General features: G+C 46.6%; 1 protein-coding gene across 2 annotated transcripts; it reads left to right on the forward strand.

Moving 5' to 3' along the window:
• Positions 1–27,830, forward strand: LOC308469494 (kyphoscoliosis peptidase-like). 2 transcript variants are annotated; one of them, XM_080992033.1, is made up of 15 exons: positions 1–135; positions 4,203–4,312; positions 5,246–5,290; positions 7,118–7,171; positions 8,496–8,549; positions 10,792–10,854; positions 11,762–11,833; positions 12,809–12,850; positions 16,197–16,253; positions 19,163–19,245; positions 21,424–21,532; positions 22,567–22,684; positions 24,195–24,383; positions 25,276–25,466; positions 26,464–27,830. In XM_080992033.1, the coding sequence occupies exons 2-15, from the start codon at positions 4,222–4,224 to the stop codon at positions 27,360–27,362; spliced, it is 2,067 nt and encodes a 688-aa protein (XP_080848159.1). In that variant the 5' UTR covers positions 1–135; positions 4,203–4,221; the 3' UTR covers positions 27,363–27,830. The 2 variants fall into 2 exon arrangements, with proteins under 2 accessions (XP_080848159.1, XP_080848160.1); XM_080992034.1 differs by lacking the exon at positions 1–135 and adding an exon at positions 396–414.
• Positions 27,831–27,913: the final 83 nt, after the last annotated feature.

A 27,913-nucleotide genomic window follows, 5' to 3' on the forward strand; every position in this document is an offset into this window, starting at 1 on the left:
CAAGGAAATGAAACAACTTACCTGTTTCTCCAAGGTGCGCCGAGAAACAAACAGTCTTTCCTGCAGGTATAACTTTTTCTCCAAAGGAGAAGAATCATTACCTGGACGTCCCTGCTGAGCATCTATGCCGAAAAGGTAACCAGAGCGTCTTGATTTGTTTGGGCCTCTTACAAAAGCAGGGTTTGTGAAATGAAGCAACGGACTGGTCCATGGAGTGTCTATTTACCAGGAACTAGTAAGCCTGGCAGACCGGAATCCTAGGAGAGTTAGCAAGCAGAAACTCATTCCAGGCCCAGCCCCTGGAGGGAACTTTTCAGGTCACAGAATAACAGTTCAGTGAATTCTCCAGAGTGTTTCTCTCCAGTTTTATACAAATGAACGGTGAGGGATGGATGGGAATGGCAAGAAAAGCAGGTAAGGGCAGTGGTGAGTTTATGCTCTCGGGCCCTTTTGGCAGGCCCTATTCATTCACCTTAATAAACCTGACTGTGTCTGAAAATACAATGGATTTAAAAGCTGAATTAATATATCACATAGGTTATCTTTTTTCCTTTTACAGTACTTTCTGCTTCTACTGCAAGAAATACAGATAGATAGATAGATAGATAGATAGATAGATAGATAGATAGATAGATACAGGTGAAACTCGAAAAATTAGAATATTGTGGAAAAGTTCATTTATTTCAGTAATTCAACTTAAAAGGTGAAACTAATATATGAGATAGACTCATGACATGCAAAGCAAGATATGTCAAGCCTTTATTTGTTATAATTGTGATTCCACGATATTCTAATTTTTCGAGTTTCACCTGTATAGATAGATGAGAGAGAGAGAGAGAGAGAGAGCGCGCGCTTTTTTTCTTGGGGGACAGAGGGGGATGCATACCCCTGAACATTTTGTGAATCTAAGTTTGGCCTCATTTTACCCCTAAACATTTTTAAAGAAAAAAAAGCACTGAATAGATAGATGATAGATATAGATAGATAGATAGATAGATAGATAGATAGATAGATGATAGATGATAGATAGAAAACAAGGACATGGGTACCTAAAGGAGGTCAGTGTGAGCAAGTGAAATGTTGGGGACTAGTAACTTGTGGCAGAGGCAGATCTAGGGCAGTGCAGCCAGTTCTGCCACACTGGGCATCAAGCCAAGGGGGACACTGCAGGGTGTCGCAACTATGATGTAGTGAATTGAGCAGAGCGGAAGGTGAGGCAGGAAGCAGCTGGATTTTGACCTTGCACAGAGCGCCACTGAAATTTGAAAGATCAAACTTCCCTCCCACCTCACTTGTGGGCTGATTTGCAAAGCTACAATAGGCCCCACTGCATTTTCAGGACAGTGGCCTTTTATTTTTAACCTATAACCACAATAATCAAGAATTATTGTTCCAGTTGCTAGAACTGAGCTGAGGGGGTCTCCTTGTACCTCTTTCCTAAAGCAAAGACGTGAAGGATCTCTCTCCCTGAAATAAACATCAGAGGCCCTTCTTTGTGTGCCACGAGAGGGCCAAAAGGTGGCAACACAAGACTGGGTCTTATCTGCAGTGGCTCCCTGTTTGTGGAATGCTTGGCTGGCACCTTCATCATACACCTTTAGGCACCAGGCAAAAACATTCCTCTTCAACCAGCCCTTTGGCTGATTATACCCCCTTTAATTGTGTTTGTGGGAGGGGGTGGGGTGGGGTGATTGGTTTTTGGGGGGTTTTTGTTCTTGTTTTTATCATGTATTTTGTTTTTGTTTTTTGTATTGTATTTTTATGTTGTGAACTGGCCTGAGATCTATGGATGAAGGGTGGTACACAAATTTAATAATAATAATAATAATAATAATAATAATAATAATAATACAGTGGTACCTCAGGTTACATACGCTTCAGGTTACATACGCTTTAGGTTACACACTCAGCTAACCCAGAAATAGTGCTTCAGGATGAGAACAGAAATTGTGCTCCGGCAGCGCGGCAGCAGCAGGAGGCCCCATTTGCTAAAGTGGTGCTTCAGGTTAAGAACAGTTTCAGGTTAAGTATGGACCTCCAGAACAAATTAAGTACTTAACCCGAGGTACCACTATAATGAAGCTGAGGCTCCAATACTTTGGCCACCTCATGAGAAGAGAAGACTCCCTGGAAAAGACCCTGATGTTGGGAAAGATGGAGGGCACAAGGAGAAGGGGACGACAGAGGACGAGATGGTTGGACAGTGTTCTCGAAGCTACCAGCATGAGTTTGACCGAACTGTGGGAGGCAGTGGAAGACAGGAGTGCCTGGCGTGCTCTGGTCCAGGGGGTCACGAGGAGTCGGACACGACTAAACGACTAAACAACAACAACCACTATAATAATAATAATGCAGTACCTTTATAAGAAAAAGAAACAATAAGTTTTGGTTTTGGTTCTGTGTGTCTCCTGATATGATGGGGAAACTCTCTTATCAGGCTCATCCCCCCTATGTGTTCCGGGTGCCAATCTTCCTGCCTGACAGGGCTCACTCAGTGCAGGTCTGCCTTTCCTAGGGAACACAGCAGAATCAGAGGAGCCTTTCTGGCTTGAGGCTGGACAGCTGCAGACCAGACAGGGTGGGAATCGCGAGTCATATCTGCTTTGCATAGGGAGGGGGTCCCCAAAGTGACCTAGTCTCCTCGCAGGGAGAAAACTTGCACGCGCTAGGGAAAAGGTTCTGTGTGCTATCTGTTGTAATGATCAGCCTACAGGACATTGTGTTTGCATGTGAGCCCTGGCCAGCAGTGAAATGTAGGCGGGTTCCCACGAGGCAAGACACAGTGATAACAGCAAGAACCTTTCTTGAACTACGTAACTGGGAAACAGAGGCAAAGCAACTACTTATATACATTTTTGAAGGCTTGTGCCACTCCCATTCCCAACGTGATTGGCTGTCTACATTTCCAAACTGCGAATCGTGACTCTAGAGTCCAAGGGCCAATGGCAGAGGCCCAAATCCTGAAATGTTCTGTGACTGGACAACATGTATTGAATCAGAACACAAGAGCTCTGAATCCTTAGTCCAGACTCAAGCTCAGGCAAGCACAGACCACTGAATACATAACAAGCAGGCTGAGGCGAAATGGGGAAAACCAAGCATAGGGCCCCTTAGTTGCATGGAGTAATACCTCTGTGAGTGCCAGGCATACTTATAAACCAGCTCAATGCAAGATCTGGAAGGCTGGGTGCAACTACAGCATCCTTGGCAAATTGTGCTTCAGCTTCTGCTTAGCTCAGTACTTCCCAAGTCCATCTGTTCCACTGTCAAACAGCTACAGTGGTACCTCAAACTTAATCCGTTCTGGAAGTCCATTCCAAAACCAAGGCGTTCCAAAAGCAAGGTGCGCTTTCCCATAGAAAGTAATGCAAAATGGATTAATCTGTTCCAGACTTTTAAAAACAACCCCTAAAACAGCAATTTAACATGAATGTTACTATCTAACGAGATCACTGATCCATAAAATGAAAACAATAATCAATGTACTGTACTATACAATAAATAAGACAGTATTGTAGATGATAAAAATTGAATTCAATTGTTTTTCTTACCTGCACTGATGATAGTCATTGTTTGGATGGGAGGGCTTTTATCCATTTCCAGTCACTCAATCAATCAATCAATCAATCAATCAGTAGCTGAACTGGGTTCTACACAGTCACAAAAACAAATTAACCGAAAAAGCCTCAAAAATAAAAACACAAAATAGCAAAAACAAAAGTGCCAAACTTAATCCGTTCCGGAAGCCTGTTTGACTTTCGAAATGTTTGAAAACCGAGGCGCAGCTTCTGATTGGTGCAGGCGCCCTGGAAACAATAGCTGATAACCACATCTGACGTTCGGCTTCCGAAAAACGTTTGAAAACCGGAACACTTACTTCCAGGTTTTTGGCGTTTGAGAACCAAGGCATTTGAGAACCAAGGTACCACTGTATTACCATTAGGACACTTCTCCTGATGCTTAGCCGAAACCTGTTTCCCTGCCATTTCCACTCATTACATAATTTTGGCATGAAATCTGCATGGCAGCCCTTCAGATGTCATTTGAAGAGAACAAGCATGTCTATCTGTCCGTCTGTATTCCACCTGTCTAATATCTGTATTCCGCCAGTCTAATATCATGAGGTCTGCAGTGCCAGGATGTCAACTGTCAATTTGTAAATATATTGGTAAAGAAATAGATTTCACTGCCATTTCTTTCAGCTGAACATCCAAGGAAAGAATGGCCTTTCATGATGGTTTATCTCGCACTCAGCAGATCCTGCTGGCAATCTTCTGCTTCCCGCTGCTGCCCTTCTATCTCTGCTACTTGTGTAAGTAGGGAAGTGTAACTTGAGCGTTAATAACCCACGTGCATGGGAGGAAGCCTTACACATCTTACTCCATACCTCAGTGAACTCAGTGAGAATTACTTCTGAACGTGTAGAGTTGCACAACAAAACAGGTCCTGCTCTGAGGAAGTGGCTGTCTAAAGGGCAGCCAAGAGGAAATGGAGATTTAATTCAAGAATTCCGCCTTTAGTTCTATGAGCCCGCTCACCTGTGAGTAAAATGCATAGTAGCTGGTGACTGGTTTTAACATTTTATATGGTCTTCATTGTATGGATTTACGTGTAATTGTTGTAAACACTCTGATAATTTTTACGAATAGTGGTGTCTATATATATTTCTATAAATAAAATTTCCTCCAAATGCTCCCTTTATTCCTAGCCTGCTCCACATGCCTTTCCCCAATTCCTTTTCCTTCCCTTCTGCCCATCACCAGAGAACTAAAATTCCCACATTGTTTTCTCAGAGCAACCTCACCCTTTCTCTGCCTTGGAAAACAGCCGATGAAAACAGAGTGATGATGTTCTTACCACCTTATCATTTAGCAAGATAATATATATTTGTTATAGACATACAGACAGACATTTAAGCCTATATATTTATATAATTTGTGCTTAGGTTGTGTGTCGGTTTCCAGACTTGCAACACACCTTTTGCCTCAGAATCACTCCTCGTAAAACCTCTGCCAAATTATTCAAGAATACCCAAGAATGCAAAGCAAGGGACTTTTGCTGCTTCTATGCCAGTCCTTTGTTCTGGAATTGCTGCCTTTCACTCACTCCAATCCAGATAACATCATTTCCAACCCTCCTCTGGGAGGGAATTAGGACAGAAGGAGAAGGTAGACCTGAAGAAGAGAGCTATTGACCGTCAGGCATGTTTCCTATGTGTCTTTTTGTAATAATGATATTTCTGTAGGCTTTGCAACGAGTGAAGAGGATAAAGGGCAGCCTGACTCCCTTGGTGAGTGAATATCAAAATCCTATTCCGTTTATTTCTTGTCATATTTTGGATCAGTGTAAACACTGCTGCTGGGAGAACCACTTGCATCTTTGGGCCTTCATTTCTATTCACCGATTGTTAACCAAATTTGATGTAAGATGTTCATAGACTAACATGGGTAACAGCCTGCCGTCTAACTTGTACAGTGGTACCTCGGTTTTGAATTATGCTTTTGAATTATGCTTTTGAATTATGCTTTTGAATTATGCTTTTGAATTATGCTTTTGAATTATGCTTTTGAATTATGCTTTTGAATTATGGTGCTGGAGGAGACTCTTGAGAGTCCCATGGACTGCAAGAAGATCAAACCTATCTGTTCTGAAGGAAATCAGCCCTGAGTGCTCACTGGAAGGACAGATCCTGAAGCTGAGGCCACCTCATGAGAAGAGAAGACTCCCTGGAAAAGACCCTGATGCTGGGAAAGATGGAGGGCACAAGGAGAAGGGGACGACAGAGGACGAGATGGTTAGACAGTGTTCTCGAAGCTACCAACATGAGTTTGACCAAACTGCGGGAGGCAGTGGAAGGCAGGAGTGCCTGGCGTGCTCTGGTCCATGGGGTCACTAAGAGTCGGCCATGACTAAACAACTTAACAACAACAGCAACCTCGGTTTTTGAACATAATCCGTTCCGGAAGACCGTTCGAGTTCTGAAACATTCTAAAACCGAAAACTCAACAGTCGACAGCTAGACCTCAGGATCTTGCACCCAGCGGAAGCCGAGTGGTGTGTTTGACTTCCGAGGCATGTTCAAAAACTTAAGCATTTACGTCTGGGTTTACGGCATTTGTAAACCGAATGTTTGTCAACAGAGACGTTCGAAAACTGAGGTACCACTGTATAAGGTTCTATCTAATGGTTGCAGCTGAGAGGGTGGAATATTGGAGCTGGAGGTAAAAGTTGAACACACACCTCTGAGGTCTCAGACTCTGTGTGAACCAGTTTTTACTCAATTATCTCTGAAGAGCGAGGGAGTGATCTCAGCCTATCTGGTCCCACTGCCCTGCAGCTGAAGACCTTCACCAAAGCCTCCCTTACCTGGGTTGTATGGCAGCAGCTGCAAAGCAGCAGCAGGTTCCAGTGAGATCTCGCTAGAACTTTCCAGAAGCTGCCGCCGCTACAGCTTCTCCACTGGTGGTGGAGGTGGCAGAGAGGATGGACCCCTAAGGGCATGCCACCTTTTGGGATTCAGTCATAAGTTATTCCCAAATTCAGGTGTCATTTCTGTCAGGAGTTCAGCCTACACTCGAGTAGGACCCTGGCAGAGACACATGCCTGACTGGCATGTTCCCTCCCTCCTGGTTGATTGTTCGGGAGCTTCAAAAGCTTTCTTCAGCCCGAACATCACAGCGCGATGCCAACCAACACTGGCACAGTTAGGGATCCGCAGAGTTTGCGCAGTTGCGTAACAGACCTCAGCAACTCAGCATTTTGGCTAATCTACTTTATTTACATATAAACACACACGGAGCACTGCAACATGGCTCCCTCTCTCTCTAGCATCGGACAGCAAAGAGAAAAAACAAAAGACAACAGTCCCACTTCACGGAACACAGTAGCACAAACATCCTGTCTCCGTCACTTCCCACTCTGTGGAATCAAAACATATACCGTCATGTGAAAGACAAAAATACCATGACTGCAATCATGGAGCAGGAATTCTAACAATTTCCCCAACAAAAGCTTCCCTTTTCCCAAAACCCGCTGCCCCTGCCCCTCTGCACACATGTGAGAAATACGAACACAATACAAGCCAGAGCAGTAATGATGAATTGTATTTCTCCAACAGATCAAGTAGAAGAAGGTGCGGTGCAGCAATCAAACAGACAGCGTAGATTAGCTGGTGAGAGAAATGGATCAATTTAGTTGGCCAGTTTTGCCCCGTGATGCCACACTTAGTTCCTTGTTATGTCTGTGCATGTGTAATGGCCTAGATCTTGCTGGAGAGTTTTTCTCCTCATGCACTGCATCACAATACAGGAGAGTCACTGAGAAAGATGTGGTCGCCCAAACCCACATTCCCAGCATGTTCACACTCCTGTCTCAGCAACGTCTATGCTGCCTTGGTCATGTCCACAATCAGGGACGCGGGTGGCGCTGTGGTCTAAACCACCAAGCCTCTTGGGCTTGCCGATTGAAAGGTTGGCGGTTCGAACCCCCGCGACGGGGTGAGTTCCTGTTGCTCTGTCCCAGCTCCTGCCAACCTAGCAGTTCGAAAGCACGCCAGTGCAAGTAAATAAATAGGTACCACTATGGCGGGAAGGTAAACGGCAATTCCATGCGCTCTGGCTTCCATCATGGTGTTTTGTTGTGCTAGAAGCGGTTTAGTCCTGCTGGCCACATGACCTGGAAAGCTGTCTGTGGACAAACGCCGGCTCCCTCGGCCTGAAGCGAGATGCGCGCTCCAACCCCATAGTTGCCTTTGACTGGACTTAACTGTCCAGGGGTCCTTTACCTTTACCATGTCCACACAATGGAAGATGGCAGGATCCCCAGGAATATACTGTATGGGAAGCTGGTTTAAGGCACCAGGCAGACCAAGTCTGTGTTACAAAGATGTCTGCAAACCTGACATAAAGGCTGGCAACATCAGCCCTGGCACGTGGGAAGACCTTGCATGCAAACACATAGCTTAATTAACCAACTAAACTATAAGCAGTGGGCAGGCTGACTTGCATGTGGTTTTCTCAATTTCTCTCGGAGGAAGTGGGAGGTAGTGAAAGAAGTATATGGACTATGATTGGGCTCACACCCTTACCGGGAAGCGTCCAGTATGCACTGTTGGGAGTTAAAAATAATAGAAGGTCGTGCAGCCTCCCTAGGTCACTCCCCTTCCATGTCCAGTGGGGGTGTTTGCAGACAATTTTTGGTAAGCAAAGAGCAGGGGTGAGGAACCTATGACCCTCCAGGTGTTGTTGGGCGTCCAGTACTCATCAGTTCTGGCTAGCATGGTCAGAGATTATAGGAGATGCAGTGCAACATCTGGAGGGCTGCAGGTTCCCCATCCTGGACTCAGTGGGATAAACATATGAAATGATCTTCCCCAAAATAACCTCCGCAGACTTTAGTGCTGCGGCTGGTGAGGTACTCTGAGCTAACATATGGACATGGGCTTGGTTGCATGCTTCAGGTATGGTATTGATCATGGCGGGTCATATTTCCAACAGCTCGAGCCGAAGAAGGAACGGGTCAAGAAATAAGCGAGAATCCCAGAATCATAGGTGAGAGTGGTTTGCTGTTTAACCATCAACTGTAAAGCCTTCTTTTGGCGGCAAATTGTCCATGTTGTAGCTGTGCGTGTCAGATGACCTGGGTGTCTCTACAGAGAGCATTTCCTTCAGATGCCAGGGCAGGGTGGGAAGACCAATGATGCAGCCACCTTTGCTGAAGCCAAGCAGGTTTGGGTCCAGTCAGGCCTGGACGGGAGGCTTCCTGGCAATTCCCTATGTATGCTGTCTCGAGTTCCGGGAGGAATGAAAGATTTGCATTTGGCACATGCATGTACTAAATAATAATAAGAAGAAGAGTTTGGATTTGATATCCCGCTTTATCACTACCCGAAGGAGTCTCCAAGCGGCTAACATTCTCCTTTCCCTTCCTCCCCCACAGCAAACACTCTGTGAGGTGAGTGGGGCTGAGAGACTTCAGAGAAGTGTGACTGGCCCAAAGTCACCCAGCAGCTGCATGTGGAGGAGCAGGGAGGCGAACCCGGTTCCCCAGATTACGAGACTACCGCTCTTAACCACTACACCACACTGACCCCTTATAAATAAATAAATAAATAAATAAATAAGGGGTCCCAACTCACTTGTTGAGATCTTATGGGGAGGCCTCGCTTGGAACACCCTTAAGGATTGAAGTAGAAGCAACTACGTGTGTTCAGTAAACCTGAAGGAGCATCTTCCACCATAGCTGTCAACGTTTCCCTTTTTTAAAGGGAAATTACCTTATTCCAAAGAGGATTCCTTGCAAGAAAAGGGAAAAGTTGACAGCTATGTCTTCCACCCCCATCGTTCAGCCCGGACACTGATGTCCAGCTCTGAGGGCCTTCTGGCAGTTCCCTCACTGCGAGAAGTGAGGTTATGGGGGGCAGGTTATTGGTGGTGGCGCCTGCCCTGTGGAACGCCCTACCTTCAGATGTCAAGGAAATAAACAACTATCTGACTTACAGTGGTACCTCGGGTTAAGAACTTAATTCTTTCCGGTGATCCGTTCTTAACCTGAAATGGTTCTTAACCTGAGGTACCACTTTAGCTAATGGGGCCTCCTGCTGCCACCGCGCGATTTCAGTTCTCATCCTGAGGTAAAGTTCTTAACCAGAGGTACTATTTCTGGGTTAGCGGAGTCTGTAACCTGAAGTGTATGTAACCCGAGGTACCACTGTATAAAGGTAAAGGGACCCCTGACTATTAGGTCCAGTCACAGACGACTCTGGGGTTGCGGCGCTCATCTCGCTTTACTGGCCGATAGAAGACATCTGAAGGCAGCCCTGTTTAGGGAAGTTTTAAATGTTTGATGTTTTGTTGTGTTTTTAATATTATGTTGGGAACCACCCAGAGTGGCTGGGGAAACCGAGCCAGATGGGCAGGGTATAAATAATAAATTATTATTATTATTATTATTATTATTATTATTATTATTATTACTATTATTATTACTTGCCCTGAATGGAGACCTTCAGAGAACAACCTAAAACTTAATGTTCTTTGCTTGTGACCATCAAACTTCTCCTCTCACTGTGTCACTCTCACAACAGCCCTGTGAAGTAGATTCCTACGGTTCTCATTTTACAAAAGGGGTTGGAAGGGCACCAGCATTCACCCAGCCAGGCCAGTCATCAGGGCCGTGGTGGAGGTAAGATTTCAGTCTGCAAATCCAGCCCTATTAACCCCAGGGCTGCACGTAACTTTCAGATTTTCTAGATATTTGGATCTGCTTTAGGCTCAGAGCATTTGATGATATCCTTGTGGGTTCCTTTTCGGGTATATAGTGGTACCTCGGGTTACATATGCTTCAGGTTAAAGACGCTTCAGGTTACAAACTCCGCTAACCCAGAAATGGTACCTTGGGTTAAGAACTTTACCTCAGGATGAGAACAGAAATCGTGCTCTGGCGGCGCGGCAGCAGCGGGAAGCCCCATTAGCTAAAGTGGTGCTTTAGGTTAAGAACAGTTTCAGGTTAAGAACGGACCTCCGGAACAAATTAAGTACTTAACCCGAGGTACCACTGTACGCCACTTTGAATGTCATTATTTATACCGTATTTACTCGAATGTAACGCACACCTTTTTTTGGCCAAACTTTGTTGAGAAAATTAGGGTGCGCATTAGATTTTATGGTGCATTTGATTTGCGTAAATGCGGTAATGAAACTGTGTGTAAATTTTATGATATAAGTTATGCAGCATATGCTTTTTTTTTTTTTTAAATCAGTCTCTGAGATGTTCTCTTTGTTCTTTAAACAGGCCAGGCAGCTGAAACGCACAATGAGGATCATCTGCCGGGTGTTACCTATGAGCCTAAACAAAGTATGTGAGCCGGTGAATGTTGATAACATTAACTGCAAAGGCTGTAAGAGTGATCTTGCTAAGGAAATCTTGCTAAGGAGCTTGGTTTGAAAGAAAAGCCCAATTGTAGTAACAACAGCAACAAATCTTTTTGAAATATACTCATTGTCGAGAGTGGATTTCATGCTCTTTATTCAGCTCATAGTGGTGAGGAGGAATGAAAGTTCCCCCAAAGTATCTGCTTTATATACATTATTTACACAATGGGTCCCACGTGATTGGCTAATTCCGGAATTCTCCTGTAGGCCAATCAGGTTGTGGATTCACTTCCATCTGGAGCTGGATTGGGTGGCTCCTGCGGACCAATCATACTGCTGCATTGTTCTAGGACCAATCATACTGCTGCATTGTTCTAGGACCAACCAGACTGCTGCATTCTGAATCCTATTGTTCTGGGACCAATCGGACTGTTGCATTTTGGATCCTATTGTTCTAGGACCAATCAGACTGCTGCATTTTGGATCTTATTCAACTCAGTACACAACACCTTTTTAAAGGGTGTGCATTGAATATTTTCAGCTTCTGGTTTTTCAGTATTCTCTGGCACCATCATTTCCTGACTGTTGGTTCTTCGGGGCTACTTTTCTGCAATCTGGATTTATTTTGCTTATGTCACCTTTGATATGTGATATGGAGCCTGTGCAAGGGCTTCCTCATTCCAAACCCAGAGGATTTAACATGCTACCTCTTAAAAATGAATATTCGATTATTTCAAAACCCATAAGAAAGAGCAAGCAAGTTTCCCACCCCACCAACCTGAAAAGCAGCAAGAGGGGCATTTCATTTTTCCTGCCACTTTTGCATGTTTTTACTGTGTAGTTGACTTGATACCTCTGTTTGCAAGTTCTCGTTGTTTGTTTTTCTCCAGATCAAATCACTGTGGAAATACATCCAAGACACAGCACATCACGGAGCAAAAAGAAGTTCTCCTTCAGAAAAGGTAGGTCCGTTTCTGTGTTACAATGCATAAGAAAACAGATTATTATTATTATTATTTTATGGGAAATGTTTCAGCTTCCTCCTACCTGAGCTGCTTTAATGTGAATTAAAGGGTGCTGTAGTGAGTGTGGCAGATCAAAGAACACTGAGGATGACATATTCGTAAGTGCTGCATATTCTGTAACCTTCTGGAAGCAAGAAGTGACCTGTACTTTTTAGACGTGCACAGGAATGCTAAACAGGTTTGGCTAGAGCTATGAGCTTAACCAAGAGACTTGTTCGCAGCCTCCCTGTCCTTAGAATCTCATTTTAAAGATATAAAACCACAGGCAGGCAGAGGACCCAAAGATGGACATCCAAAATACCCCCCCCCATATTCCGAAAGAGCTGAGAAACGTATTCATGTATGCAACCGCTGCTGCAAGAATCTTAATAGCTAAATGGTGGAAGGGAGATAAAATACCAACTAAAATGGAGGGCAGGTGAAAGTACTTGAATATGTAGAATTGGCAAAGATGACAGGAAAAATTAGGAACCAGACAAACCAACAGTTTAACAAAGAATGGGATTTATTCAGATTGTATTTAAAAGAACATTGTTCTCATAGAAAAACTTTGACATGCTTTGATTAACTTCTGCAATGTCATATGCTACAAAGATCATGGATAATTTGTGTTAAGTTAAAGAGTATAGAAATATGCAGTCAACAAGGAAACGAAGGACCCATCCTGAGGACGATGGAAGTCTGAACATATGGAAGAATTTTATTTTATATGTAACATTTTCTTTGTATTTGATGGGATCTGTTTTTGTTGTTCTCTATGTGGTGAAGGGACTTAATATTGAAAAATTAATAGAGATTAAATTGCAAAATAGCCCCCAATCCTATAATGTATTATTCCACCTTGTGTTCCTATGGATTTATTTATTTTTTGTAACTCATTCTTTGTGTGCATGTGTGCTCCTGGTGTTGCAGGAATCCAGGTATTTCCTGAGTGGACAGGGAAGGACAATGAAGGTAAGGGCTCCAAATGGAACTTAGGTTCACATGTGGTGGGGGTGTAAATATGGACAATGTTTCTGGCAAAGGGTGTTTAAGGAGATAACAGAAATCACTGGGTTAAAGCTGACCAAAAGTCCAGAGGTAGCATTATTACAGTGGTGCCCCGCAAGACGAATGCCTCGCAAGACGGAAAACTCGCTAGACGAAAGAGTTTTCCGTTTTGGAGGTGCTTCGCAAAACGAATCTCCTATGGGCTTGCTTCACAAGACGAAAATGTCTTGCGAGTTCCTGCGGGTTCCCCCCCTTTTTCTAAGCTGCTAAGCCGCTTATCAGCTGATCCGATAAGCCGATAAGCCGCTAAAAGCCGCTAATAGCGCTAATAGCGCTAATCCGCTAATCCGTCAATGGGCTTGCTTTGCAAGACGAAAAAACCGCTAGACGAAGAGAATCACAGAATGGATTCTTTTCGTCTTGTGAGGCACCACTGTATTAGTTTACGATGGGGTAGAAGGTTCACAGGCTATGAAGGACTTGCTTACATATTTATTGACAGCTGCACGAATTATGGTAGCTAGGAGATGGAAGGGGCCAGCAGAATATAAAATGGAAGAATGGTATAAAGAGGTGTGGGATATAGCTATTAATGATAAATTAACATGTGCCATTAAGGTAAGATGGGGAATATGCAAGAGAAATGATTATGAGGAAATATGGAAGGTGTTTGTAGAATTTGGACTGTTAAAACGGAAAGGGGTCAAACCATCGCTAGAGGTGTTGAAATTTTGGGAGGTTGGATAGTTACAATGGAATGGTTTCAGTGGTGGGGTGCACATTTTTATTATTTATTTATGATTATTTCTTTGTCAAAATAATAATAATAATAATAATAATAATAATAATAATAATAATAATAATAATAGCTATTTTATATCGAGGGTTGTTCACACTTCTGTTTGCCCCTGCCACTTTCCATGGGAAACCCATTTTTTACCACTGAATTAGAGCAAACATCAACAGGCTTTTCTACAGATTGATGTTTGCTCCGATTCAGCACTAAAGAGCAGGTTTTCCTGGGGAAAGTGGTGGGGCAAATGGAAAACTGCTTGGAGCCATACCTAGAAAGCAATGGAAAAGTGGGAAACCACTCAGACCCATGCTTTATATGAATGAGTCCTGAGTCAGATCATTGGTTCATCTAGATCAGGGGTCAGCAAACCTTTTCATCAGGGGGCTGGTTCACTGTCCGTCAGACCTTGCGGTGGTGGTGGGGGGGCGGAGTATATTTTGAAAAATATAAATACCCTGCAAGCGGGTCCCGCAGCTGCCTCTGGACCTGGAGGAGGAAGGCATTCAGGACATGCTCAGGAGCCCATCTCGGTGTCGCCTGCTCACTGGCGCTGTTGACGAGTAGCAGCCACACCATTGGCCTGTCCCTGTGAAGCTCCCAGGTGGCGTGCACCACGAGCTGCGGCCTGTCGTCCGAGGCCAGGTCAGTGGGCAAGCCACGCACTCCTCCAGCGCGGCCGCTGAGTGTGCCAACAGCAGCAGCGCCGAACCAGGCGCCAGGCGTGGGGCCAGCTGGGGTGCCAAGCTCCGGCTGAAGCCCCGCGGTGCGCCCGTCACGATGCCCATGGCGTGGCCCAGACCCGCCGCCCCCCTGCCCGCCGGCTTCTCTGAAGAGAAGAAGAAGAAGAGTTTTGGATTTGATATCCCGCCTTTCACTCCCTTTAAGGAGTCTCCAAGCGGCTCACATTCTCCTTTCCCTTCCTCCCCACAACAAACACTCTGTGAGGTGAGTGGGGCTGAGAGACTTCAGAGAAGTGTGACTGGCCCAAGGTCACCCAGCAGCTGCATGTGGAGGAGCGGAGACGCGAACCCGGTTCCCCAGATTACGGATCTACCGCTCTTAACCACTACACCACACTGGCTCTCTGTCCATGACTGCGCCGGGTTTACCTCAGCGCGTGGGCAGCAAAGGTTTGGATTGGCTTCAGGAACTTCCTGCGCGGCAAAGCATCTGCGACTTCTTTTCAAGGAAACGCCACGCCGGTTTAGCTCAGTGCGGGGATTGACCGAGTGGGCGGCAGAGTCTGCGGGCCAGATTTACGAGCCTGGTGGGCCACATCCAGCCCCCGGGCCGTAGTTTGCCGACCCCTGATGTAGACCAGTATTGCTGATCCTGACCAGCAAACAGCCTCCTGGCGTTTCAGGTGGGAAAGATTCATAGCACTGCCAGGAGATGTTTGAGTTTGAACCAGGGCCTTTCTGCTTGCCAAGCAGATGCTCCAGCAGCGAGCTATGGCCCACTCCCTAAAGGCAGAATTCAGAGCAAAGATTGCGCTCAATCAAGGGGGTGGAGCGACTCGCCTTTGAAGAAAGGGTGCTGTGTTTTTCCTCCATCTCCCTTAACACTAGAACTCATGAGCATCCAAACTGGAAGACTGCCTTCCCCCATGTTGGCTGGGTTCGGTGGGAGTTAGTAACGTAGCAGCCTCTGGGGGGCAGCAGCTTCTGCATCATTGCTTTAAGGCAGGGGTCAGCAACCTAAGGCCCATGGGCCGGAAGCAGCCCGCGGAGGTCGTTTGACCGGCTCACGAGCCGCCCCCGAAATGAGTTGCCTGCTTGCGCCCTGCGCTAACCCCACACAGCGCGGTGCGGGGACTCGCTTCTGCGGCGCCGGAAATCGCGTTTGTGCAGACGCAGATGCTGGAAATCGTGTCTGCGCATGGGCAGACGCTGGAAATCACAGGCGTACGCTCTCACATATGCGCGATATACAGCCCACGGAGGGATCCTGGCAGGACCGATCCGGCCCAGGCAAGATAAACCTTGCTGACCCCTGCTTTATGGGCAGCTATGAAAATTACACTGACAGCGGGTGGCGCTGTGGGTTAAACCACAGAGCCTAGGACTTGCCGATCAGAAGGTCGGCGGTTCGAATCCCCACGACGGGGTGAGCTTCCGTTGCTCGGTCCCTGCTCCTGCCAACCTAGCAGTTTGAAAGCACGTCAAAGTGCAAGTAGATAAATAGGTACCTCTCCGGCGGGAAGGTAAACGGCATTTCTGTGCGCTGCTCTGGTTCGCCAGAAGTGGCTTAGCCATGCTGGCCATATGACCCGGAAACTGTACGGCCAATAAAGTGAGATGAGCGCCGCAACCCCAGAATCGGTCACGACTGGACCTAATGGTCAGGGGTCCCTTTAGCTTTTAAGAGCAATATATTGAGGTATCTGTGGCTGTATGCATGTTGTTGGGCTCCCATTGTTTCCCGGCCAGCATGACTAATGGCCAGGAATGATGAATGTTGCAAAATACGTTTGAATGTACATATTGTCTCATCCCAGCAATAACCATTTTGCAGGGTTTCAGGATGATGGAGAAAAGGGATCAAAGCTGTCTAAGGGACAAGTTCTGTATGGTAAATATAAGTTGTTTTTATTTATTTATATAAATTTTATTTTTGCATTTTCTAGTTTACATAAACAAATGAATTAAATACATAAACATATAATCAATTTTGACTCCTCCCCCCCATTGTGGATCTTAATGTAATGATTTCCCCCTCTATCTCTTTCATAACTCTATTTTTATAAATCGTTTCTCAATCCATAGTTCAAATTTTTACACAAGTTTTCTGTCAATCCTACCGATATATGTACCGTAATTGTTTACAATAGCTTTTCAAATAAATTATAAACCTTCCCTGTTCTTTATAAAAGACCTCCTCTTCCTGGTTTCTAATTCTTCCTGTAAGAATTTCCTCTTCAGATCGCATAAATCTTTTGCCTTTTATAAGTTGTTTGTTATATTTGCCTGCTGGCCTGGATCCTGTATACAGCGGTTCTTCAGGTTACGAACTTAATTCGTTCCGGAAGTCCGTTCTTAACCCAAAGCGCTTTGAACCCGAGGCGCGCATTCCCTACATAGGCCTCCTGTGGGCCTGGAAGCAGATTGCGTTCGTATTCCAGGGCAAAGTTTGCAACCCGGAACACCTACTTCCGGGTTTGTGGAGTTCGTAACCAGAAGCGTTCGTAAGCAAGACTGTTCATAACCCGAGGTACCACTGTATTTGGTGTGGGGAGTCTTTAGCTCGCCAGGTGTTGTTAGACTACGATTCCCATCAGCCCCAACAAGCGTGGCCAGTGGCCAAGGAATGATGGTAGTTATAGTTCAGCAGCTTCTGGCAGGCCGAAGATCCCACACACATCTTATATATCTTAGCTGAGCCCATCCACAACCACTTGAGTTCTTCTGGGAACAAGGCTTGCATGGGAAATATTAACCGCACTGAACCTTGGCCACCAAGGCCGACCCTACCATTAGACAGAGCAAAATGCCGCCTCGGGCATCAGATACTTGGGAACGGGAAGAATGAGTGAGGTGTCGTTGGGCAGCTCTGTACATGCTAACGCAGCCTGCCCTGCATCCTCTAATTTAGCCTGCTCTCCTCAGGTACGGTGGAGCATTCTGTCTCATCACCAGTGCTTGGTTCCTGCAAGCGGAATGGGGTTTCTATTATATGTGGCATGTGGGTGGGTGGGTACATTTTGTCCATCACTTCATGCAGTCCTGTTTGTGTCACTGTTACGCTACCTGCTAGGGTTAAAAGACAGAGGTTTTGGTGTGAAGGGAGTTTCTTTGAGGAGGTAACAAGTGTTCCGGTGTGAGGTGCGCACCATGCCACTCCCATTACAAGATTCGTCTGCTTTGGCCCAAGAAAAGCCATGCTCTAAAAATGTTTCGCAAGAACTGATCAACATCCTATCTGGTCCAGCACTGTTGGAGTGTCCCCCTTTTCTCCATGGCTGTTTAAGCAGAGCAATAATGGTAACAGGGTAGGTGAAACCCCTCTACTCCCTGCTACTGGATTTCATTTGAGGAGCAGCACAGTTGGCTCCCTGTTTATTTGCTGTGGGGATGCAGATGCAGCATGGGAGCACATCCCCACCTCAGCATAAGACACACCACAGCGTGTCTAGCCGCCATGCCCACTCTCTGACCTTTGCCTCCCTCGCAGAAAGCGTTGCTTAAGTTCCACTTGGCTGGAGCGTGGCAAATGAAGCAGACTTTCGAGTATGTGACACGTGAAACGCTAACGCTAGAAATGTGCCTTGCTGGAAATACGTTAAGTTCAGGATTGTTTCGCTACTGTTTCCAATTGTTGACTTCTGCTAATAAAAGGATCCTTGCCAGAGCTAGCCGGCAGCTTGCTTGGAGCATGCTCACATGCATTCAACTCCCGTGCTGTCCTCCGTTATTTCCACAATTTGCCCTTTCCTGTTCACTGTAGTCCAACCCTATTAATCACATTTTAGGTCCTTCTCCTTTTTGCTCCCTTCTATTTTTCTACTGGACTCCCTCTGTTTTATAGAATCACAATAATAATAATGTTATTATTTGTACCCCACCCATCTGGCTGAGTTTCCCCAGCCACTCTGGGCAGCTTCCAACAAAGATTAAAAGTAAATTAAAATTTCACACATTAAAAACTTCCCTGAACAGGGCTGCCTTCAGATGTCTTCTAAATGTCAGGTAGTTGTCTATCTCTTTGAGATCTGATGGGAGGGCATTCCACAGGGCGGGTGCCACTACCGAGAAGGCCCTCTGCCTACTTCCCTGTAGCTTAGCTTTTCGCAGTGAGGGAACCACTAGAAGGCCCTTGGCGCTGGACCTCAGTGTCCGGGCAGAATGATGGGGGTGGACACGCTCCTTCAGGTATACTGGGCCGAGGCCATTTAGGGTTTTAAAGGTCAGCACTAACACTTTTAATTGTGCTCGGAAATGTACTGGGAGCCAGTGTAGGTCTTTCAAGACCAGTGTTATGTGGTCTTGGCGGCCGCTCCCAGTCACCAGTCTAGCTGCCGCATTCTGGATTAGTTGTAGTTTCCAGGTCACCTTCAAAGGTAGCCCCACATAGAGCGCATTGCAGTAGTCCAAGCGAGAGATAACTAGAGTATGCACCACTCTGGCGAGACAGTCTGCAGGCAGATAGGGTCTCAGCCTGCGTACCAGATGGTGCTGATAAACAGCTGCCCTGGACACAGAATTGACCTGTGCCTCCATAGACAGCTGTGAGTCCAAAATGATTCCCAGGCTGCAAACCTGGTTCTTCAGGGGCACAGTTACCCCATTCAGGACCAGGGAGTCCTCCACACCAGCCCACCCCCTATTCCCCAAGAACAGTACTTCTGTCTTGTCAGGATTCAACCTCAATCCATCAGCCGCCATCCATCCTCCAACTGCCTCCAGGCACTCACACAGGACATTCACCGCCTTCACTGGTTCTGATTTGAAAGAGAGGTACAGCTTTTCCATGTTTGTTCCTAGATTACCCATGGGATAAATCCAGTCTGAAAACAATACCAGTCGACTTGACACAGTTTAAGGAACTGGATGCCTATGCATCAAAGGTATGCAATCTCTTTTACAGGGTGGAATAATAGTGTGGAATTTGCTGGGATGCAGAGATCCTTTTCCATGTGGATTTGGAATTTGAGAGTGCCTTCAAGTGTGCTCTCCTGATAGGAGGAAACCCTCCGTTCCCAATGGGAAACATCATGAGTCGCAAGACCCAGCTCCTGTTTCCCACATGATGGACAGACACAACAGAGCGCCTATTTATATAGGCTGCATATGCACCATAGGTAAAGGACCCCTGGACGGTTAAGTCTAGTCAAAGGTGACTATGGGGATGTGGGAGGCACTGTGGTCTAAACCACTGAGCTTCTTGGGGTTACCCATCAGAAGGTCGGTGGTTCAAATCCCTACAACAGGGTGAGCTCCCGTCACTCTGTCCCAGCTTGTGCCGACCTAGCAGTTCGAAAGCATACCAGTGCAAGTAGATAAATAGGTACCGCTGGGGCGGGAAGGTAAACAGTGTTTCTGTGCGCTCTGGTTTCTGTCACGGTGTCCCATTGTGCCAGAAGCCGTTTAGTCCTCCTAGCCACATGACACGGAAAGCTGTCTGTGAACAAATGCTGGCTCCCTCCGCCTGAAAGCGAGATGAGCGCTGCAACCCCATAGTCACCTTTGACTGGACATAACCTTCCAGGGGTCCTTTACCTTTTACCTTTTATACGCACTATATAAATACACCAAAGTATCCTGGAAACTATCATAACCCCACAGAGCTGCAATTCCCAGAACCCGTAACAAACTACTGTTCCTAGGATTCTTTTTTGGGGCAGAGAGATATGCTTTAAATGTTTCATACTTAGCTATTTTGGGATGGCATTACCTTGGCTGCTCCTTTGCTTTTAAAATTCAAGAGATAAATCAAAAGTCAAATAAGATTAGAGTCAACAACCACAGTTTAGCAGCCATTCCCTCTCCTCAGAGAACTCTGGCTAGCAGTCATTAACAAGCAATTATCAGTGCCGATGTGAGGAATCTCTGAAGGAACTCATGACAATTAAACTGGTGTACAATCAATATGTATTGTTGGTGGTGGCGGCACAGCAGTCCACCCCAGATTTCACACTTCTGCCTGGTGACAACAGTAGGGCCGGCTCTGGATCCTGGGCTGCCTCAGCCCCTCGCCCTCCCTGCTCTCAGCAGGGCTGTCTTAAGCATATGTGGTGCTGGGGTGCAAAGATCTGCCCGGTGGCCCCCCTGGTTGCCCAGTTCCAGGAGAGTAGGAGGGCGGAGCCAGCCAGCTGCCTCAGCGTCTCACTGGCTCGGTCACCCCCAAACTCGTGGCGCAGACCCTCCACAGCAGAAGAGCCCACCACGGCGCTCTAACCAATGGGCGGTCTCTTCCCTGGACTCAACTCTTGGGCCCCTGACTCTCAGCCTGGCGCCCCTGAGAGCCCAGAGCCCGGGTGTCCCGCACCCCTAGCACCTGTGGGTAAGACGGCCCTGGGTCTCAGAATGCCCTGCTGGCTGTAGTTTCGCCCACCCACAGGTGGAACAGGTTGCTCTGTACTGGTGGATGGAGACTGGCATCTCTCTCCACCAGTAGAAGTCAGCACTTCTGCCAAATCCAAGACCACCACCCATTGCCCGGCACAAAGGGGATTTGAATTTCAGTGAAAGATTGTGGGAATGGCATGCCCGTGTGCCCTGGAAAAGATTATGTATGCTTCTCCCTTCAGAACAATTCTTAATGTGCAGTTCTGTGCAGTTTTACTCAGAAGTAAGCTCCACTGAGTTCAAAAAGACCGACACCCGCTCAGAAAATTCATCAGCATTCTAATGCAAATTCCTCCTAATGCACTGAATTTTGCAAAGCGTTTCCCCTAATACAATGTGGTTTTATGCACATATTACCTTGCATGCATATTTATTACATGTACATACGTTTTTGCAGACATTCCTATCTGGAGAGCTGTACTGCAACACCCAGAGCAAGGCAGATTTTGAAAGATTGCTATGTTTCAGTTTGTTTATCATTTCGGAAAGCGCAAATTAAATAGGGTGACCTTGAAATGTAAAAAAAGAAACGAAAGAAGACTGACACCCTTGTCAGTGCATGTAGGATTGCACCCTAGGCTTTATTTAAACAGGTGGTTGCCTTAGATAGAAAAATGGAACTGGGTACCCCTTTCCCATATCAAAAGCTACTGAATCTATTCCCTTTTGTGAAACAGGTAAACGTCAGGAATAGCGTGGCAAACCTGGTGAGTGCCTTGCTCCAAAAAGCCCACAGTGACCTGGAGAAAGTCCGAGCCATTTGGATGTGGATTTGCCGCCACATAGGTAGGTGGCGGTGACAACTTTTTGTATGCTTGTGCCTCTTTGCTTCTGACAACATCACAACGGACAGGCATTCCACAGGTAAAGCTCTCCCCTAGCCCTGCATCTCCATCCATACTGGGGGAGATTTTCCTTTGGAAGTGCTGCCTGCCTTGCAGCCTGGATGCCCCACAGGAGTGAGAAAACTCTGAAACAGGATGGGGAAGCTGTGGCCATAATGTTGAACTACAAACTCCCATCATTCCTGACCACTGGTCATGCTGGCATGCGGTGAGAGGAGCAGGAAGTCTCTGTGCTGCTGGTTGTTGCTTTTCTTTAGAATTGATTGCAGAGTCGGTTGAGGTACATTCAAAGCACATTCTTTTCCTCAAAGAAGTCTGGGCACTGTGGTGTGTTGAGTATTGCTGGGAATTGTAACTGTGAGGCGTATTCTACAGTGTCCAGAATTATTTGAGGGAAAGAATGTGATTTGAATGTGTGTTAAAGGTGAGGTGGCATGTAACAATAGGTAAAAAGGTAAAGGTAAAGGACCCCTGGACAGTTAAGTCCAGTCAAAGGCGACTATGGGGTTGTGGTGCTCATCTCGCTTTCAGGCCAAGGGAGCCGGTGTTTGTCCACAGACAGCTTTCCAGGTCATGTGGCCAGCAGGACTAAACTGCTTCTGGTGCAGTGGGACACGACGGAAACCAGAGTGCACAGAAATACTGTTTACCTTCCTGCTGCAGCGGTACCTATTTATCTACTTGCACTGGCGTGCTTTTGAACTGCTAGGTTGGCAGGAGTTGGGACAGAGCGATGGGAGCTCACCCCGTCGCGGGGATTCGAACCACTGACGTTCCAATCGTCAAGCTTAAGAGGCTCGGTGGTTTAAACCACAGCGCCACCCATGTCCCATGTAACAATATTTTCATTTAATTGATCAATCACTCTGATCTTCTGCTCAAAGTTTGCATTCCAAGTGAAACTGTTGCAGTCCCTTATTCACTGTGCATTTCATGCTTTGGGGTGGTATTTCACAAATGTCTTTTTTTCTCCAGAATACGATGTGGAAGGCTACCATAACCTTGACAAGGTGTCTTGTGAGGCAGCTGATGTCCTTCGATCAGGAAAAGGCATTTGCGCTGGATATTCTGGACTCTTTGAAGAAATGTGCAGGTAATTCCTATTGGCCCCAGTCTCCATGACAAACGGTTGTTACTTGGCAAGGATGATGGGAGGTATGGTGAGCCACGGGTTCCCTAACCCAGCACCAAACTATGAATGCTCCTGAAGCAAATTTTGATATATAGGCTTGCATTGTAATTGAGGTAGATCCATTGAAATCAATTCATGATTAACTTGTTTTCAGTGGTATTCAGCCCATATTCACTTAGTTTGCATTTTATATTCTAATGCACCATTATGGAAAGAAGGACCAAAACAAAGGTCTGCTGGAAATCTTGTACGCACCCTGTTATGTATTCAGTTTGCCTGAGCTTGAGTCTGGACTAAGGATTCTGACCCCTGTGTTCTGATTTGATACATGATATCCAATCACAGATCATTTCAGGATTTCGGCTTCTGCCATGGGACGTGGGTGGCGCTGTGTTCTAAACCACAGAGCCTAGGGCTTGTTGATTGAAAGGTCAGTGGTTCGAATCCCTGTGACGGGGTGAGCTCCCATTGCTCGGTCCCGGCTCCTGCCAACGTAGCAGTTTGAAAGCACATCAAAGTGCAAGTAGATAAATAGGTACCACTCCAGCGGGAAGGTAAACGGTGTTTCCGTGCACTGCTCTGGTTTCACCAGAAGTGGCTTAGTCATGCCGGCCACATGACCCGGAAAAACTGTCTGCAGACAAACGTCGGCTCCCTCGGCCAGTAAAGCAAGATGAGCGCCACAACCCCAGAGTTGTTCGCGACAGGACTTAACTGTCAGGGGTCCTTTACCTTTTTACATTGGCATTTAAACTCTGACTTATGATTTGCAGCTTGGAAGTTTAGACAGCCAATCACGTTGGGAGTGGGAGTGGCCCAGGCCTTCAGAAATGTACATAAGCAGTTACTTTGCCCCTGTTGTCCAGTTCTGTTAATTCAATAAAGGTTCTTGCTGTTATCACTGTGTCTTGCCTCGTGGGAACCCGCCTACGCTTCACACCCTCCCTAACAAGCATCCTTCACCCAGTGTGGTGTAGTGGTTAAGAGCGGTAGTCTCGTAATCTGGGGAACCGGGTTCGCGTCTCCGCTCCTCCACATGCAGCTGCTGGGTGACCGTGGGCTAGTCACACTTCTTTGAAGTCTCTCAGCCCCACTCACCTCACAGAGTGTTTGTTGTGGGGGAGGAAGGGAAAGGAGAATGTTAGCCGCTTTGAGACTCCTTAAAGGGAGTGAAAGGCGGGATATCAAATCCAAAAGTCTCACTGCCTGCATGTATTAAAGCCCCTCTGTGCTACCTTAAAAGCTTAAGCTAAATTTCTCTCTGTCTGTCTGTCTTCAGAATGTAAGCTGAGATTCTCAGGCTGCCAGATTTTGCTTCTGACGACAGCTTCTGTGTCAATGCATGAAATGCAATGGGCTTGAAATAATGTTGTTTGGCTTCTCCCTGAAAACAGAACAAAAATTATGCATGACAATTCCAGCCCAAAAGAGCAGTGAAATGGCATTCCTGAGTACCTTTCTTTCTCCTCAGTATTGCAGGGATACAGTGCAAGACGTTGTCAGGGTACGCCAAAGGGGCTGGGTACAAACCAGGAAAAGTCTTTAAGGGAGCGAGTGATCATGCTTGGAATGCTGTCCATCTGGATGGAAGCTGGCACCTTTTGGACAGTACATGGGGAAGTGGCTGCGTGGATGATGGCAAGAACAGCTTCACTTTCAGGTATGCTGTTAGGCAAAAGAAAGCCTGAAGACAGTGTGGGACTCAGTGAAGGTATAGTTTACTTCTGGTGCTTTTAGAAGGCTTTTTATTTTGTCTGTTTGTGATTTGATGGCTACAGGGCTGACCATTTGCAATGAGAACCAAGCCGATGGTGATGGGGAAAATTATGGAAACTCCACCAACCATTCATTTATCTCCTTGAGTGGTTCTAGAGTATTATGCTTATCCTGGGGGTGATGGAAGCTAGGTTGTTGCAACACAACAGCCTCCGTCAGCCCAGTGCCCTCCAGCTGTTTTGGACTACAATTCCCATCATCCTTCATGCTAGCTGGGGTTGATGGGACGTAGAGTTCAGCAACATCTGGAAGGAATCAGATTGGGGAAGGCTTGTTTAGCACAGTGTGCAAAGCCTCAGCTGTGCCCAATGTTAACGAAAGCTGGTTTAAACAAACTAACTGGATAAGCCATGGCTTGTCAAATAAACCACTGTTAACATTAAGCATGGATTTGGGTGAGACAAACTGATTAATCTGAACCAGGATCTAGTTTCTTCACAGCAGTGTGGAGGAGAGTGTGAATGTGAGGCTGGCTTTGGCTCATTTTTGACATGCTAAACCTGACATCGGAACTGCGCCATGGGCATAGCCAAGGGGGGGGGGAGGCAGGGGGAGCAGCTGCACCCCCATCAAGTAAATAAATCAAAATACTTAACTAGCTGACCGGTTGCATCGCAGACAGCTCAATTCTGCCCCCCCTAATCTAAATCCTGGCTATACACACAAACTGGGCCGATATTCCACACTAAGCTTTAGGTAACTTTCCCAGTTTGACTCTGGTGATGACTGAGACAATTTTATGAAATGCTGCACAATTCTGCCTTCCCCTTTTGCAGGTACAATGAGTTTTACTTCCTTACCCATCCTGCTCTGTTTATTAATAATCACTTCCCAGAAGACCACAGCTGGCAGCTTCTGAAACGGACATTATCACTGCAGCAGTTTGAACGCGATGTGTGGTATAGGCCTGCGTTTTATTCAGTGGGACTGATAGGCACCTCCACGGCAACATCAGTCATCGAAACAGGTAAAGTCAATCAGAAGCATCCGTCTTGTTGTTTTTGGCAGTTACGCTGACAATCCGTCTCATGTTTTTTCAAAGGCGAAGTGCCCCATGACATGAGTCGCTACTGCATTATTATGAAGCAGAGATGAGGGAACCTGTGGATCGGAGAACCTCCAGAGGTCGCTGGACTACAACTCCCATCATCCCTGACAATTGGTCATGCTAACAGGGGCCGATGGGAGCTGGAGTCTCACAACAGCTGGAGGGCCACATAGGTTCCTCACGCAACAATTGTGAGGCAGCTGGATTGTGTCTGGCCTATCTGGACAATCCCCATGCATTACATATTGATATATATTTCAGCAGAGCCTAGGACCCTCATACCTACGGGACCGCCTCTCCCAGTATGCCCCACGGAGAGCCTCAAGGTCCATAAATAGCAACACCCTAGTGGTCCCGGCCCTAAGGAAGTTAGATTAGCTTCAACCAGAGCCAGGGCCTTTTCAACTCTGGCTCCGGCCTGATGGAACGCTCTGCCTCATGAGACCAGGGCCCTGCAGGATCTGATTTCTTTCCGCAGGGCCTGTAAGACAGAGTTGTTCCGCCTAGCCTTTGGCTTGGAGCCAATTTGATTCCCTCCCTCTCTTTCTTTTTTCTTTTCCTTCTCCTGCAATGAGGCTACATTTTAATATTTTAATGTTTCAATATTTTAATGTTGTATTTTAATCTTGTTTTTAAGTTGTATTCATTCAACTTGTTTTTATTATTGCTTGTTAGCCGCCCTGAGCCTGGCCTTGGCTGGGGAGGGCGGGGTATAAATAAAAATTATTAATATTATTATTATTATAAAACTCTGCTAAGACCTACTGAATGACAGAATAAATAAACATAAGCCAGCACAACAAACTCTCACTTGCACAACAGAACTTTCCTCTCCTCTCCCTTGCAGTCCTCATGAGCGTTTCTCTTTTAAACAAGTATTAACAACCATTGGAAACTCTTCACTTTTCTTTCACAGAAAACGGCAAGGCAACTGTTTCCATTGAGAGTCGTTCTCCGACCCTCTTCCTTTGCGACCTCAACGGGGCAAAAGAGCAGTGCTTCATGACCCTGCAGAGGAACGGGATGACCCTGGAAGTGTATCCTCAGGAGGTGGGAACTCATAGCTTGGACATCTTCGCCAAACCTTCCAAGAGCAAGGAGGACTACAGCCACGTTCTAAACTACTCCCTGGTGTGCCGATCTGTGGACAAGAGCTTCCACTTGCCCAAAGCGCTCATCCAGCCTGTGGGGCCCAGCTGGTCATCAGAGGAAAAGGGGATCCTGGAGGCTTTGCCCGAAAGCCCCATCATACACACCGACGACGGCCGCTGTGTTGTCACTTTCACTCGGACGAGTGACCTGGACTTCTTTGCCACCCTGGACTCGGATACCAGCCGCACGCCAGAGGCCATACGGAGGCGTCACATCTGGACAACTCGCTGGGGCACTAAGGTTGAGTTGAAGGTACATCTCCCTCACGCAGGGGCCTTTGCTCTTCACATCTGGGCAAAGAAAGCATCTGACCCGGGCAGCAGTCACTGCACCCTCAGCTACCTCATCTCCTGCCCAAATAAGAAGGTGACGTGGCCGGTTTTACCACAAAGCTACACGAACTGGGAGGATGCCTTTGAGCTGGTGGCACCTCTCGCCGGGGTCCTGCCGGCCAACCGTGATGTAATGTTCAAACTCAAGCTGCCTGGTGCAGATGGGGTGTCTGTCGAATGTGGAAAGTCTCGCCCACTGAGGCTGAGTGAAGACGGTTTCTGGGAGGGAACCTGCAGCACCTCAGGTGGCTCCACAGTGACAGTGAGAATGGCAAAAGGTGGCAGTAATACCTTCTGGTCCCTGTTGGAGTACAAAGTGGAAAGTCACTAGCTTGGAGACAGACTCAGTGGGAGAGTTGTGAACCACAGATCGCTCCATCGACTCTGATTTGGCAGGGAAGCTTCACAAGGCTGCCTCCTCCCTCAACTGTTGTTTTGGGGCTGCCTCAGTGGGGGAGATAGGAAGCAGGGCTCATTTCATCAGCTTCACTGGAAGTTTCAAGGAACCTCCTGCCCCTGAACTGTGGCAGGTGGTTGTAATGTATTCAGTGGTCTGTGTTTGCCTGAGCTAAGGATTCTGAGCTCCTGTGTTCTGATTTGATACATGATGTCCAATCACAGAACATTTCAGGATTTGGGCCTCTACCATTGGCCCTTGAACTCTGAGTTGTGATTCGCAGCTTGGAAGTTTAAACTGCCAATCACAGGAATGGGAGTGGCCCAGGCTTTCAGGAATGTATATAAGCGGTTGCTTTGCCCGTTTCCCAGTTATGTAGTTCAATAAAGTTTCTTGCTGTTATCACTGTGTCTTGCCTCATGGAACCCACCTAAATTTCACTGGTCATTATGGGAACAACTGTTTACAAACTGGCACCAAAGTTT

This window comes from Podarcis pityusensis (genome assembly GCF_964106645.2).
Source record: "Podarcis pityusensis genome assembly, chromosome: 2".
Lineage (NCBI taxonomy): Eukaryota > Metazoa > Chordata > Lepidosauria > Squamata > Lacertidae > Podarcis > Podarcis pityusensis.

Bases quoted from the DNA above. Each gene is read 5' to 3' on its own strand.
- LOC308469494 (XM_080992033.1), top strand. From the start codon at position 4,222: ATGGCCTTTCATGATGGTTTATCTCGCACTCAGCAGATCCTGCTGGCA. The intron at 21,533-22,566 runs GTAGGTGGCGGT...TTTTTTCTCCAG, and splicing joins GTGGATTTGCCGCCACATAG to AATACGATGTGGAAGGCTAC. The intron at 24,384-25,275 runs GTATGCTGTTAG...CCCCTTTTGCAG, and splicing joins AAGAACAGCTTCACTTTCAG to GTACAATGAGTTTTACTTCC.